This window comes from Panulirus ornatus, chromosome 58, assembly GCF_036320965.1.
Source record: "Panulirus ornatus isolate Po-2019 chromosome 58, ASM3632096v1, whole genome shotgun sequence".
Taxonomy (NCBI): Eukaryota; Metazoa; Arthropoda; class Malacostraca; order Decapoda; family Palinuridae; genus Panulirus; species Panulirus ornatus.
In genome coordinates this window covers 11,048,007-11,061,682 of record NC_092281.1, presented here as the reverse complement: position 1 = coordinate 11,061,682, position 13,676 = coordinate 11,048,007, and the positions used below count along the sequence as shown (strand labels likewise).

At 40.8% G+C, this 13,676-nt stretch overlaps 1 protein-coding gene across 4 annotated transcripts in view; it reads right to left on the bottom strand.

Moving 5' to 3' along the window:
- Positions 1-3,093: 3,093 nt before the first annotated feature.
- The window catches only part of LOC139766935 (glutamate [NMDA] receptor subunit 1-like), a 90,092-nt gene continuing 79,509 nt past the window's right edge, over positions 3,094-13,676 (bottom strand). For all 4 annotated transcript variants that reach the window (XM_071695995.1, XM_071695997.1, XM_071695996.1 and 1 more), the window contains 6 exons: positions 13,329-13,459; positions 10,216-10,319; positions 8,808-8,956; positions 6,452-6,609; positions 5,863-6,289; positions 3,094-5,696 (listed from right to left, as the gene is read on the bottom strand). In XM_071695995.1, the coding sequence (XP_071552096.1) occupies positions 5,271-5,696; positions 5,863-6,289; positions 6,452-6,609; positions 8,808-8,956; positions 10,216-10,319; positions 13,329-13,459 (1,395 nt within the window). In that variant the 3' untranslated portion in view covers positions 3,094-5,270. The remainder of the gene's footprint in view (positions 5,697-5,862; positions 6,290-6,451; positions 6,610-8,807; positions 8,957-10,215; positions 10,320-13,328; positions 13,460-13,676) is intronic.

The following is a 13,676-nucleotide window of genomic DNA, read 5'->3' as shown; positions in this document are numbered from 1 at the left end:
ATATGCTGTGTGTACATATGACCCCCAGTATATGCTGTGTGTACATATGACCCCCAGTATATGCTGTGTGTACATATGACCCCCAGTATATGCTGTGTGTACATATGACCCCCAGTATATGCTGTGTGTACATATGACCCCCAGTATATGCTGTGTGTACATATGACCCCCAGTATATGCTGTGTGTACATATGACCCCCAGTATATGCTGTGTGTACATATGACCCCCAGTATATGCTGTGTGTACATATGACCCCCAGTATATGCTGTGTGTACATATGACCCCCAGTATATGCTGTGTGTACATATGACCCCCAGTATATGCTGTGTGTACATATGACCCCCAGTATATGCTGTGTGTACATATGACCCCCAGTATATGCTGTGTGTACATATGACCCCCAGTATATGCTGTGTGTACATATGACCCCCAGTATATGCTGTGTGTACATATGACCCCCAGTATATGCTGTGTGTACATATGACCCCCAGTATATGCTGTGTGTACATATGACCCCCAGTATATGCTGTGTGTACATATGACCCCCAGTATATGCTGTGTGTACATATGACCCCCAGTATATGCTGTGTGTACATATGACCCCCAGTATATGCTGTGTGTACATATGACCCCCAGTATATGCTGTGTGTACATATGACCCCCAGTATATGCTGTGTGTACATATGACCCCCAGTATATGCTGTGTGTACATATGACCCCCAGTATATGCTGTGTGTACATATGACCCCCAGTATATGCTGTGTGTACATATGACCCCCAGTATATGCTGTGTGTACATATGACCCCCAGTATATGCTGTGTGTACATATGACCCCCAGTATATGCTGTGTGTACATATGACCCCCAGTATATGCTGTGTGTACATATGACCCCCAGTATATGCTGTGTGTACATATGACCCCCAGTATATGCTGTGTGTACATATGACCCCCAGTATATGCTGTGTGTACATATGACCCCCAGTATATGCTGTGTGTACATATGACCCCCAGTATATGCTGTGTGTACATATGACCCCCAGTATATGCTGTGTGTACATATGACCCCCAGTATATGCTGTGTGTACATATGACCCCCAGTATATGCTGTGTGTACATATGACCCCCAGTATATGCTGTGTGTACATATGACCCCCAGTATATGCTGTGTGTACATATGACCCCCAGTATATGCTGTGTGTACATATGACCCCCAGTATATGCTGTGTGTACATATGACCCCCAGTATATGCTGTGTGTACATATGACCCCCAGTATATGCTGTGTGTACATATGACCCCCAGTATATGCTGTGTGTACATATGACCCCCAGTATATGCTGTGTGTACATATGACCCCCAGTATATGCTGTGTGTACATATGACCCCCAGTATATGCTGTGTGTACATATGACCCCCAGTATATGCTGTGTGTACATATGACCCCCAGTATATGCTGTGTGTACATATGACCCCCAGTATATGCTGTGTGTACATATGACCCCCAGTATATGCTGTGTGTACATATGACCCCCAGTATATGCTGTGTGTACATATGACCCCCAGTATATGCTGTGTGTACATATGACCCCCAGTATATGCTGTGTGTACATATGACCCCCAGTATATGCTGTGTGTACATATGACCCCCAGTATATGCTGTGTGTACATATGACCCCCAGTATATGCTGTGTGTACATATGACCCCCAGTATATGCTGTGTGTACATATGACCCCCAGTATATGCTGTGTGTACATATGACCCCCAGTATATGCTGTGTGTACATATGACCCCCAGTATATGCTGTGTGTACATATGACCCCCAGTATATGCTGTGTGTACATATGACCCCCAGTATATGCTGTGTGTACATATGACCCCCAGTATATGCTGTGTGTACATATGACCCCCAGTATATGCTGTGTGTACATATGACCCCCAGTATATGCTGTGTGTACATATGACCCCCAGTATATGCTGTGTGTACATATGACCCCCAGTATATGCTGTGTGTACATATGACCCCCAGTATATGCTGTGTGTACATATGACCCCCAGTATATGCTGTGTGTACATATGACCCCCAGTATATGCTGTGTGTACATATGACCCCCAGTATATGCTGTGTGTACATATGACCCCCAGTATATGCTGTGTGTACATATGACCCCCAGTATATGCTGTGTGTACATATGACCCCCAGTATATGCTGTGTGTACATATGACCCCCAGTATATGCTGTGTGTACATATGACCCCCAGTATATGCTGTGTGTACATATGACCCCCAGTATATGCTGTGTGTACATATGACCCCCAGTATATGCTGTGTGTACATATGACCCCCAGTATATGCTGTGTGTACATATGACCCCCAGTATATGCTGTGTGTACATATGACCCCCAGTATATGCTGTGTGTACATATGACCCCCAGTATATGCTGTGTGTACATATGACCCCCAGTATATGCTGTGTGTACATATGACCCCCAGTATATGCTGTGTGTACATATGACCCCCAGTATATGCTGTGTGTACATATGACCCCCAGTATATGCTGTGTGTACATATGACCCCCAGTATATGCTGTGTGTACATATGACCCCCAGTATATGCTGTGTGTACATATGACCCCCAGTATATGCTGTGTGTACATATGACCCCAGTATATGCTGCGTGGACACACGACCCCCAGTATATGCTGTGTGGACGTATGACCCCCAGTATATGCTGTGGGGGCACATGACCCCAGTATATGCTGTGTGGACTCATGACCCCAGTATATGCTGTGTGGCCACAAGATCCCTGAACATGTTTTATGCAGATATATAATCTCCTCAGTGCAACATGCCACTGTTCATTGTCAGTCTAAAGTAACATTATGAAGGCAATGAACTTCCAAATCACTGCCTGTTAGGAACCAGTCTGATTAGCACTTATGGTTCCAGGTGTTTGCAGAGCTTGTAATGAGTATCAACATGGTGATTGGAGCTGTGATGATGATGGTTTAGAGACAAGTCAGTTCCTTCAAGTGTTAATAATAATTCCTGTCATTGGGAGCAACATATGGTACACAGCTAAGGATACAAAACGTCTGTTGTGGTTTTTATTTTAGTATTAAACAAGGGGTGTCCAACCTTCTGTCTGCTATCAGACGAGGTTTATTCATCTACTGTTCGTATGTAAAACACATCTCCTGTCACCCCTGCTGAGTACTAATACAATCTCCTTAGTCCAAAACATGCAAAAACTTATTAAATAAAATAAGAACGTTGCACACACACACTCTACTAATTAATACTGTCTATCAACTGAGCATAATGTTGACAAAGCCACTTGACCCAAATATAACTTGTTTGTTTATCAGAAGTCATTCATTAATCATCAGAATAAGTACATCATGGTTCAGTATATTGTTTCATTTTCACATCCGTACAAATCAAATGAAAATGACCACAGTTAATGGAAGAACATTTCAAAGCTTAAAATGAATGAATACACGGTTGACAAAACTATAGGAAACCCTCCACAGAATCACTTACAATAAGAACTTTTAGCTCCATTCTGGATCCTTGTATCAAACACACGTAAACACACACACACACGCACCCACACACTCACACACCTAAACATCTGTCTACACCACACATTAGGTTATTCTCACCCTTCGGTAGTCGTATCATAAGGCTCATTGTTCCTTATTGCAACACTTCTGGGCCAGAACTCCCCCTAGTGGGACTACAAGCTCCATCAACATGGCTCCCATGCCACCAAACATAGGAAGGCTTGGTCGGTCTCTCCACTGCTATAGCCTCTTTAATTATTAAATGGCATTTTCAAAATAACATATTGCCAATACTGGCCATTACTTAATATGTTACTGAAATTATTATAAATTTGTTTTAACAATTTATTTTCTACCAATGGCTTTTTTTCTAAACATTATTACCTAAGTTTAAAGCAATGTAATAACTGGTGTTTTTCAGGTTTTAGATTTTTTTTTTTGAAAAAGTATTTTTTTCAGTCAAATTCCATTCTATTCAGCCTCAGAAATTACAAATAAGTATACATGTAAACAACTGCAGGAACAGACCACCACACCATAAGTCCTCAGCACACAGCACCTCCAGGTTGCTATATGCCTAATGTTTGTCCATGCGTGGCCGTTCTTGTCCGTGGTCACAACACACAACGATTATAAGCGTATCATCAACAGTGTAGATTCCAGATATTCAGCAGGGCCTTACAAGGCTAACAGAAAGGTGTGTGACAGGGGTAAGGGGGGGTTGGCACTAGCAGGTACCCGTATCTCACACTGGTGTACGTGATGGGTGACACACTGGTACCCCCACTCCAAGCACTAATGGACGTGAGGGCCTTACTGTGATCCACCTCATGACACTAGTCTCATGATGAAACAGTGACCAGCCCACCTCCAGGCAACTGTGGCATGAAAAGGCACTTCCTAATGCCTACTCCTGTCACTTGATGCCAAGAGAGGGCATTATTTGTTACCCCCATCAAGTGTGCTTGTGGTAGGAGGTGGAACTCGTGTCTGCCCATATTAGTGGCAGTAGGAGGAACTCAGTGTCATTTGGCCCTCACATTTAGCATGAGGGAGGTACTTACTGTTGGCTACCCCTCACACTGACAGCTTAAGGGGGCACTCATTGCCACTCGCCCCTCATACTGTCGGCATAAGGGACAGTCCCCCCCTGCCCCTCACACTGGTTGGGGCTCCACACTAATGCTCCCTAGCTAAAATACTCCTGGTGAGGGAGCAGGATGGGAGTACAACAACAGATCAACAAGCGCACCCTCTCGCTCCCGAAGGGTACTGTGGGAGTGTGTCTACTGGCTCTGTTACACCACCACACATAATGTCCCTCACCAACTGCTGTCTTTTCTGTGTGGCTTATCTCAACTAAGATATAGTTTAATTTCTAACCAGGAGTTGCAGAAGGGTCTGAATGTGTTTTACCAAAATAAACAATTAAAGTTAGGGTGGTCAAGGTTCTATGACCCACTGATAACATGCTATAAATGTCCATGGGTTTATACAATGTTGCTGACGAGTGAGAAGCGTAGTTAGTGACCCCCTGGCCTGGCTGGCGAGCCATTGGTGGTGCGCAGCACAGTGGCCTGGGGGAGCATGGCCCGGGGCACCGCCGAGTGGACGTTATGAAGAGGGGAGTCAGTGGGCCTCCCTGCCAGGGTCACTTGCCCCTGTGAGCCTGGCTGCCTCTGATACAGAGGCTAACAGCGGGTGCTCACGCCACCAGATCAGGCGGGTCAGGGCCGAACAGGTTCTTGTAGGAAGCGTGTAGCCGCATGGTGTCCACACCTGCAGGGGGTGGAGGAGGAGGAGGCAGACCTTCATCCTGAGCTGAAACATGACGCTGCCGAATGTCATTACCCCATCGGGGAGCTGGAGGTGCTGGAGGCACATCTGGAGGTAGGCCTGGGGGTGAAGGGGGTGCTGGAGGTGCTGGTGGTGGAGGAAGCATCCGAGGCAGGTCAGCAGCTCCAATACTGGTGGCAGCAGCACCACCCCCAGAACTGACTGCCCCAGCCCCAGCCCCAGCCCCAGCCCCAGATCCACCTTCAACATTGACACAGATCACTGATGGTTCGTTAACCCCATTAGCCTTGAGTCTTCTCTGCATCATCATGGAGGCCCGTAAAGTCTTCCGTTTCTGTGATGAAAAAGTAAATATGATAACCTAATGAAATACTTGTACTTTTTTCTTTCCTTATTTGTCTGATCACCAGAAATTATTTTCATACACAAAAAATTTAAAAGATTCCACAAATAGAACAACTTTACAAAGAACTTTAAAACAGAAATCTTTTTAGACAAACCTCAATGGCCCCTCTCCATTTATCATAAGCATGACGAGCAATTTCCAGTCTTTTTTGCTTTCTAATTTGGTGCTTTTTATAAATGATCTCAATGATGATGAGGCCTATGCCACCAACGATGCCAGCAGCCACCAAGATAAACACACCAGCCATGTTCTTCAGACCCAGTGTTGCTGGTGCTTTCTCATCTGTGTTACAGTGATCTTCTTGGTTCTGCAAGATCCATTTATTATCTAGCTCCTCCATGTAGCCACTTTCATGGAACTCCAGTATGGCTAGGGTGACCCTGTCAGCCCACGGTGAGTTTTTCTTAAGGCCAATGCCATATCCTGAGCGGCCAAAGAGCTCACCAGCAGTTACCAACTCACAGTCTTTTGCTGCCTCATATTCCAGACGTGAACTGTCCCATATGAAAGCCTTTAACTTCCTGAAAAGAGAGATTCCAACAAATTTAAGAAAGTATTTAGTTTATTAACAAGTGCTATTGATTTTCTGAATACATCTAATGGATATTACACTCTCAATGAATCCAGCAAATAGTACTGAAAACACTGACAGTGTAAGTTTGTGCTTTAGGTTGTCTACCCACCCTGATTTAACAGCTAAAATGGCCTCCTCTGCTGTGGGATAGTTGTTGCCCTCCATCGTGCGGTACATGTTGCTCAGCTCCACCTGCCGCCTGAAGTACATGTCCACCGATGACCCCCTAACTGTCGCATACGTAAAGTTCTCCATTGGATTTCGTAACTATGAAAAGATGAACATGTGGATTACAATCATGTTTAGATATGATATGATTAGTTTTTCGCAATTCTTTCTGCAAGATACAGTATTCAAGTCAGTCGTGGCTGATGCCATCGCCTAAACAGAGAGACTCAAGCTGCCTGAAACAACGAAATCACAGAAGGAAAAAATTGGACATTTGTTAGATCAGTTAAGATTCAAAATGACATGCAGTGAGCCAACCTTTTCTGCATAGGAGCACTCTCACAGTGCAACTTAGACTCATCTTTATTCATTATTCTATAATCATTAAAATGTACAAGATATGGCTGAATATCTTTAAAATTTTGACACTTTCAAGGCTGAATATAATTTTGACACTTTAAAGGCTGAATAATTTTCAAATTCTGACACTTTAAAGTTTGAATAACTTTAAAATTTTGACACGTTCACAAGTGAATCCTTATACCACTTTGCAATTATAGAAATGATATTTGCTCTTTGTTTAGTCTATGATATCAGCTCAGTATATCTAACTTTCTGATATACTGTACTGACATGTCTTTCAAAATAGCAGTTTGTACTATGTCTGTAATATCAAATATGATTTGTTAGATCTGGAAAGTCTTGTGATCAAAGATATGCATAACAGACTCTTGCTCTACAGTGAACATGGTAGAAAGAGGTTTCCATAATTTTCTTTTTCCTATAATCTTGTTTATGAAAGCCAAAATATAAGTAAATTGCTTCCTGGTCTGGGAAGTTGTGATGAATTTCCATATCCATTATAGAAGGCACAAGTAATCACATTCCACATCTGGCATGTCATATCTACAAAGTTAAGATAACGGAAACTTTCATCATACCTGAGAGACAAAATATGAGCCTTGTTTGGCTTTGCCATGATGACAGTCATACCAGTCACATCTAAGACAAAAGTGATGACAGTCAATATCTGGCTGTTAGTGAATATGGTACCATCCATAATATTCTGATGGGAGTATGTCTGGTGAGGTGGAGTTCAGGACTGAGTTGGGAAGGTGGTTGTTTTGTGTTTAATGATTATTTCAGTGTATATGCATGTTGTTAGTGTTATATTTGTTGGGGATGGTGGATCTGTAGGTAGAGGTTGCTGAAGTGTTATGCAGGGATAAAATTTTTATTTCTACTTGGGGTTGGTGTTTAGTTATGGAGAGGTTTGGGTGGAAGGGGTCTAATGCTGTTGCATGGAAATGAGTGCCAAGCATGTTGAGGTGGGACTTTATGAGAGGATCTTTGTTACATTGTGTTGGTGGTGAATGTTTGTGCTTCTTAGGTAGTTTGCAATTTTTTGAGTGTATGTTTTTGTGTAATTTGCAGTTTTGTTATATTTACTACTGAGAGGGTGGAAGACCATGCAGTTGAGGCATAGTTTAGAGTGCAGCAGATGAAATGTATACAGAGTTGATGCAATGAATGACTTACTTGCCATTTACAAACTTGCTTTCTTATCCAATTCTCTATCTTGAAAGAAAAATAGAAGTCATGTCTTTATCAAGTTTTGAATGGGGAAAACCAGATGGAATGTCCATATAAACTTTGCATAAAAACTACAACTTTTTCCACAGAAAGACTATTTCTTCTGGGTCACTTAAATTGTGTTTTGCCCCTCTTCATTGCATCATGTCCATTTCCAGATCCCCTATTGCTTCTCAAAGTAGAACAATTTGACTACTGTTTCCTCTAAATATGAATCCCGGAGATGCTTAATGATAACTTCCCTTATGACTGAAGAATCCAAATGCTACAGTTTGCATCTAATATCTAACTGAGGGCAGGAACAATCAATAGAAAAATAATAACATATACTAGAGGCATGACACAACAGAAAAATGGGAATAATCAAGGAGGTCAACTCAGTTTAGGCATCACAATCATCTTATATCATGTTAACTATCAAATTGTCAACTGTTTCCATCTTACATCAAGTTAACTATCAATTTGTCAAATGTTTCTTGAAGGAAACAACAAAGATGATCATAAGAGTATTTTCCAAAGTGACACTTTGGGTAATGCTTCTAAATACTCAATGAGGGTGAAGATTACTGTGAAAAGCATTACAAAGTATTGCAATGCATCAGGTTCATGTCACTAAAAATTCAATAATACATATGCCTTTCTTGTTATCTTAATCTGAATTCAATATAATTTCTTCAACTCATTATTCAATTTCTTAGACTGACCCTGGCATCGTTGATACCAGTGAGAGAGGTCTGGGGGCGATCCAACACGAGGAAAGCCGCCAGGTTGGCAGTGTATGAGGCTACGATGATCATAGCAAAGCCGGCCCACACCATCCCTAGGACACGAGCACTGAAACTTCGTGGTGTACCTGTGAGTTGTGGAAAGCCATTTTGTTATATGGTCATCACTGTCTGGATATGGCTGGTGTTATTATAGCTTTGAGTTATGCTAGAGTTAGTACACTGTAGAATCACAATTGCATCAGAACAATGTTGGGTCAAAGTGGGGTTGATAAAGTGAAGAGTCATAATGGCATCATTACAGTGTGTAATCATTAGGGGTTGGTTATTACACCATACATCATGGCAACAGCAACAGAGTGTGATCATGTTGGCGTTACTACACTGTAATGTTATTGTGGTATCAAAGCTGTGTAAGGTCATGGTGGGGTCAATACACTGCATGGTCATGGTGGCATCAACAGACTGTGGAGTCATTATAAGTCAATACATTGTGGGATCGGTACAATGTGAGTCATGTAGAGTGGGGTCATGGTGGGGTTATTAATTCAGGTCTCCCACAGAAGTCATGACAATAGTTTCAGTGATATTCTTGACCAGCAGTAATTTCTCCCAGACTACTTAAATAAGACTGATTTTTTTTCTATCATAATAAAACCAGAATGTTGAGCAACATAAAAAGAGTTACTGAATATGACTCTGCCAACAACATAACAGACTACATGGAACAAAAATATACAGACCTGTAAGTTTTAAATAGGAGCTGGAGATGAAGAATAATATCTGAGGTCATCTGCAGTTGCTTGCAAACAGAATGCAATTGTGCAACAGAAAGTGATGGAAATTACCAAAAGCCAGATGCAGGGTAAGGCTGATGAAGTATGCACTAAGAGAGATACATTAATGGGTTATTGTAGAAAATAATTAAGAAAGTGCTACAAAATAGTCCTGGGCATTTTCCCATAAAAAGATTGATCTGTCAAAAATTCTACATATCTGTGGGATTCTACCTTCAACATATGAATTGTAGATAATAATTCAATTGAACAGACACAGCTCAAACCTATAAGTGTGAATATGTAAAGAAACAGGAGTAAGATAAGATAACAGTGTAGAGGAACATGTATCAGAGTTATGGCAAATGAATATTAGCTGTTAGATGGGAAGTGAAATGGCAGACTAAGAAAAAATATGATGTCGATAGAATTGTGATTATAAGGAGCATATGCAGCTATGTAGAGTCACAAAGAAAAATTGAACATTTCTTTTTTTACGAAATGTCCTGATATCAGTAACAAATACTGTGTTTAGTCCATTAGCAATTCTGAAGGTTTAACAATACTCCAATGGTGCTTTCTAGTATATGCTAGATTTACTACATACATACCTTCACCTATACCACTGTTGAGCAAAACTCCCCATGCAAACCATATTGCAGAAGACAAGTTCAGAGCATCCTCTTCGGTGCCATCCATATTGGCCAGCTTATACCTGATTTTATGAAAAGAAAAAGAAAATATTTCCAGTAAACCAGTATGGAATTTGTCATCCAGTGCAACAGATTCTATGGGTAGACAGGTCAGAATTTCAGGTCTTTCTTTAAAAGTATATATATATATATATATATATATATATATATATATATATATATATATATATATATATATATTTTTTTTTTTATTTATTTTTTTTTTTTTTTTGCTTTGTCGCTGTCTCCCGCGTTTGCGAGGTAGCGCAAGGAAACAGACGAAAGAAATGGCCCAACCCACCCCCATACACATGTATATACATACGTCCACACACGCAAATATACATACCTACACAGCTTTCCATGGTTTACCCCAGACACTTCACATGCCCCGATTCAATCCACTGACAGCACGTCAACCCCGGTATAACACATTGCTCCAATTCACTCTATTCCTTGCCCTCCTTTCACCCTCCTGCATGTTCAGGCCCCGATCACACAAAATCTTTTTCACTCCATCTTTCCACCTCCAATTTGGTCTCCCTCTTCTCCTCGTTCCCTCCACCTCCGACACATATATCCTCTTGGTCAATCTTTCCTCACTCATTCTCTCCATGTGCCCAAACCATTTCAAAACACCCTCTTCTGCTCTCTCAACCACGCTCTTTTTATTTCCACACATCTCTCTTACCCTTACGTTACTTACTCGATCAAACCACCTCACACCACACATTGTCCTCAAACATCTCATTTCCAGCACATCCATCCTCCTGCGCACAACTCTATCCATAGCCCACGCCTCGCAACCATACAACATTGTTGGAACCACTATTCCTTCAAACATACCCATTTTTGCTTTCCGAGATAATGTTCTCGACTTCCACACATTCTTCAAGGCTCCCAGAATTTTCGCCCCCTCCCCCACCCTATGATCCACTTCCACGGTTCCATCCGCTGCCAGATCCACTCCCAGATATCTAAAACCCTTTACTTCCTCCAGTTTTTCTCCATTCAAACTTACCTCCCAATTGACTTGACCCTCAACCCTACTGTACCTAATAACCTTGCTCTTATTCACATTTACTCTTAACTTTCTTCTTTCACACACTTTACCAAACTCAGTCACCAGCTTCTGCAGTTTCTCACATGAATCAGCCACCAGCGCTGTATCATCAGCGAACAACAACTGGCTCACTTCCCAAGCTCTCTCATCCCCAACAGACTTCATACTTGCCCCTCTTTCCAAAACTCTTGCATTCACCTCCCTAACAACCCCATCCATAAACAAATTAAACAACCATGGAGACATCACACACCCCTGCCGCAAACCTACATTCACTGAGAACCAATCACTTTCCTCTCTTCCTACACGTACACATGCCTTACATCCTCGATAAAAACTTTTCACTGCTTCTAACAACTTGCCTCCCACACCATATATTCTTAATACCTTCCACAGAGCATCTCTATCAACTCTATCATATGCCTTCTCCAGATCCATAAATGCTACATACAAATCCATTTGCTTTTCTAAGTATTTCTCACATACATTCTTCAAAGCAAACACCTGATCCACACATCCTCTACCACTTCTGAAACCACACTGCTCTTCCCCAATCTGATGCTATGTACATGCCTTCACCCTCTCAATCAATACCCTCCCATATAATTTACCAGGAATACTCAACAAACTTATACCTCTGTAATTTGAGCACTCACTCTTATCCCCTTTGCCTTTGTACAATGGCACTATGCACGCATTCCACCAATCCTCAGGTACGTCACCATGAGTCATACATACATTAAATAACCTTACCAACCAGTCAATAATACAGTCACCCCCTTTTTCAATAAATTCCACTGGAATACCATTCAAACCTGCTGCCTTGCCGGCTTTCATCTTCCACAAAGCTTTTACTACCTCTTCTCTGTTTATATATATATATATATATATATATATATTTTTTTTTTTTTTTTTTTTTTATACTTTGTCGCTGTGGATATATATATATATATATATATCCACACAAAGGAACATGTGAGTTTCATCAAGGAACAGCATACAGTCAAAAAAACTTATGAACTCTCCAATCATACTGCCAATTAACTCATGAACTTCCATATTTGATAATCAAGTAAACTCATGAATTACATTGGTCAGATTGTCATATAGATCCATATACCTCAAAGTCCAAGAACATTCAAATATATACAACCATATTATGAAAATATGATCAAAATTTCTAGATTCAACATGATAAAACCTTGTATATTTTGAAATTCTACAAATCCAGAGAAGATAAATACTGTATGATTAACTCATTTATTCACAGTCTTCCTGAGGTTCCTTTGGCCCAAATCCGTATGACTACTACTGTGCGTGTGTGTGTGTGTGTAAATCAAAACAAACAAATAATAACAAAATAGTACCTAATCTTTGACTTATTTCTTTTCTCTTAAACCTCTTTACTTTCCTCACATCCACCGTTTCTTAATCTAATTCATTCCACTCATTTACTATTTTTCATTAAGGAAAATGTTTATTCACATCTTTTCTGACTTTTCTCATATTTAGTTTCCTGTTATGCACTCTAGTTGATTGGTCCCTTCTTATTTCACTAAACTATTCCAATTTGGCATTTTCAATCCACTGAGGGATTCAAAAGTTGTTGTTAAGTCTTTCTTCCAAATGGGCAAGTCTGTGAGGATTATATTTGAGGCTTATCTTAATGAAGTACTTCTTTATTCAAATAAAAAGCATGAGACAATATCAAGAATATTTCAAATATGTACTGATCAGGAAATCTGAAGCATTCATTACACCACAACATGTGCTCAGTAGATAAAAATTTTAAATCATTTTCTATCACTACATCAGGAGAGTGTATGACTGGATGAATGATAGCAGAACACACTACAGTGAAGATACTGAAGATGTAAAAATTCTGCTGCAACCAGACACCTTTCAAACCTATGTAACCCTGACCATGTGCTAAAATGAATTTTCACTCCATGCATAACAAAAGTCTTACCTGCCAAAAGGACTGAATCTGTCTAAGAGGTAGAGTACCAGTGCTACGACATGCACTGATACCATCACAAGGATCCAGAGTGTGTTGCGAAAGGGCTGAAGGAAGGAGACCAGTGTGGAGTATCGGGGTTGCTGAGGGTAAGAAAGGGGACCAGTTATTCTTTCTCTGGCTTGAAGAACTGAAGAGACTGTATATTTTACAATGTTCTTCTCTGATAACTATGTGAACTTTTTCATGTGTAAAATCTACTGTATGACATGAAAGATCAGGTAATCCAATGGAACTAATCTAAAGAAACACATACATATGAAGTACAGATGCCAGTGATATGTCTTTTGAAGATCCTAA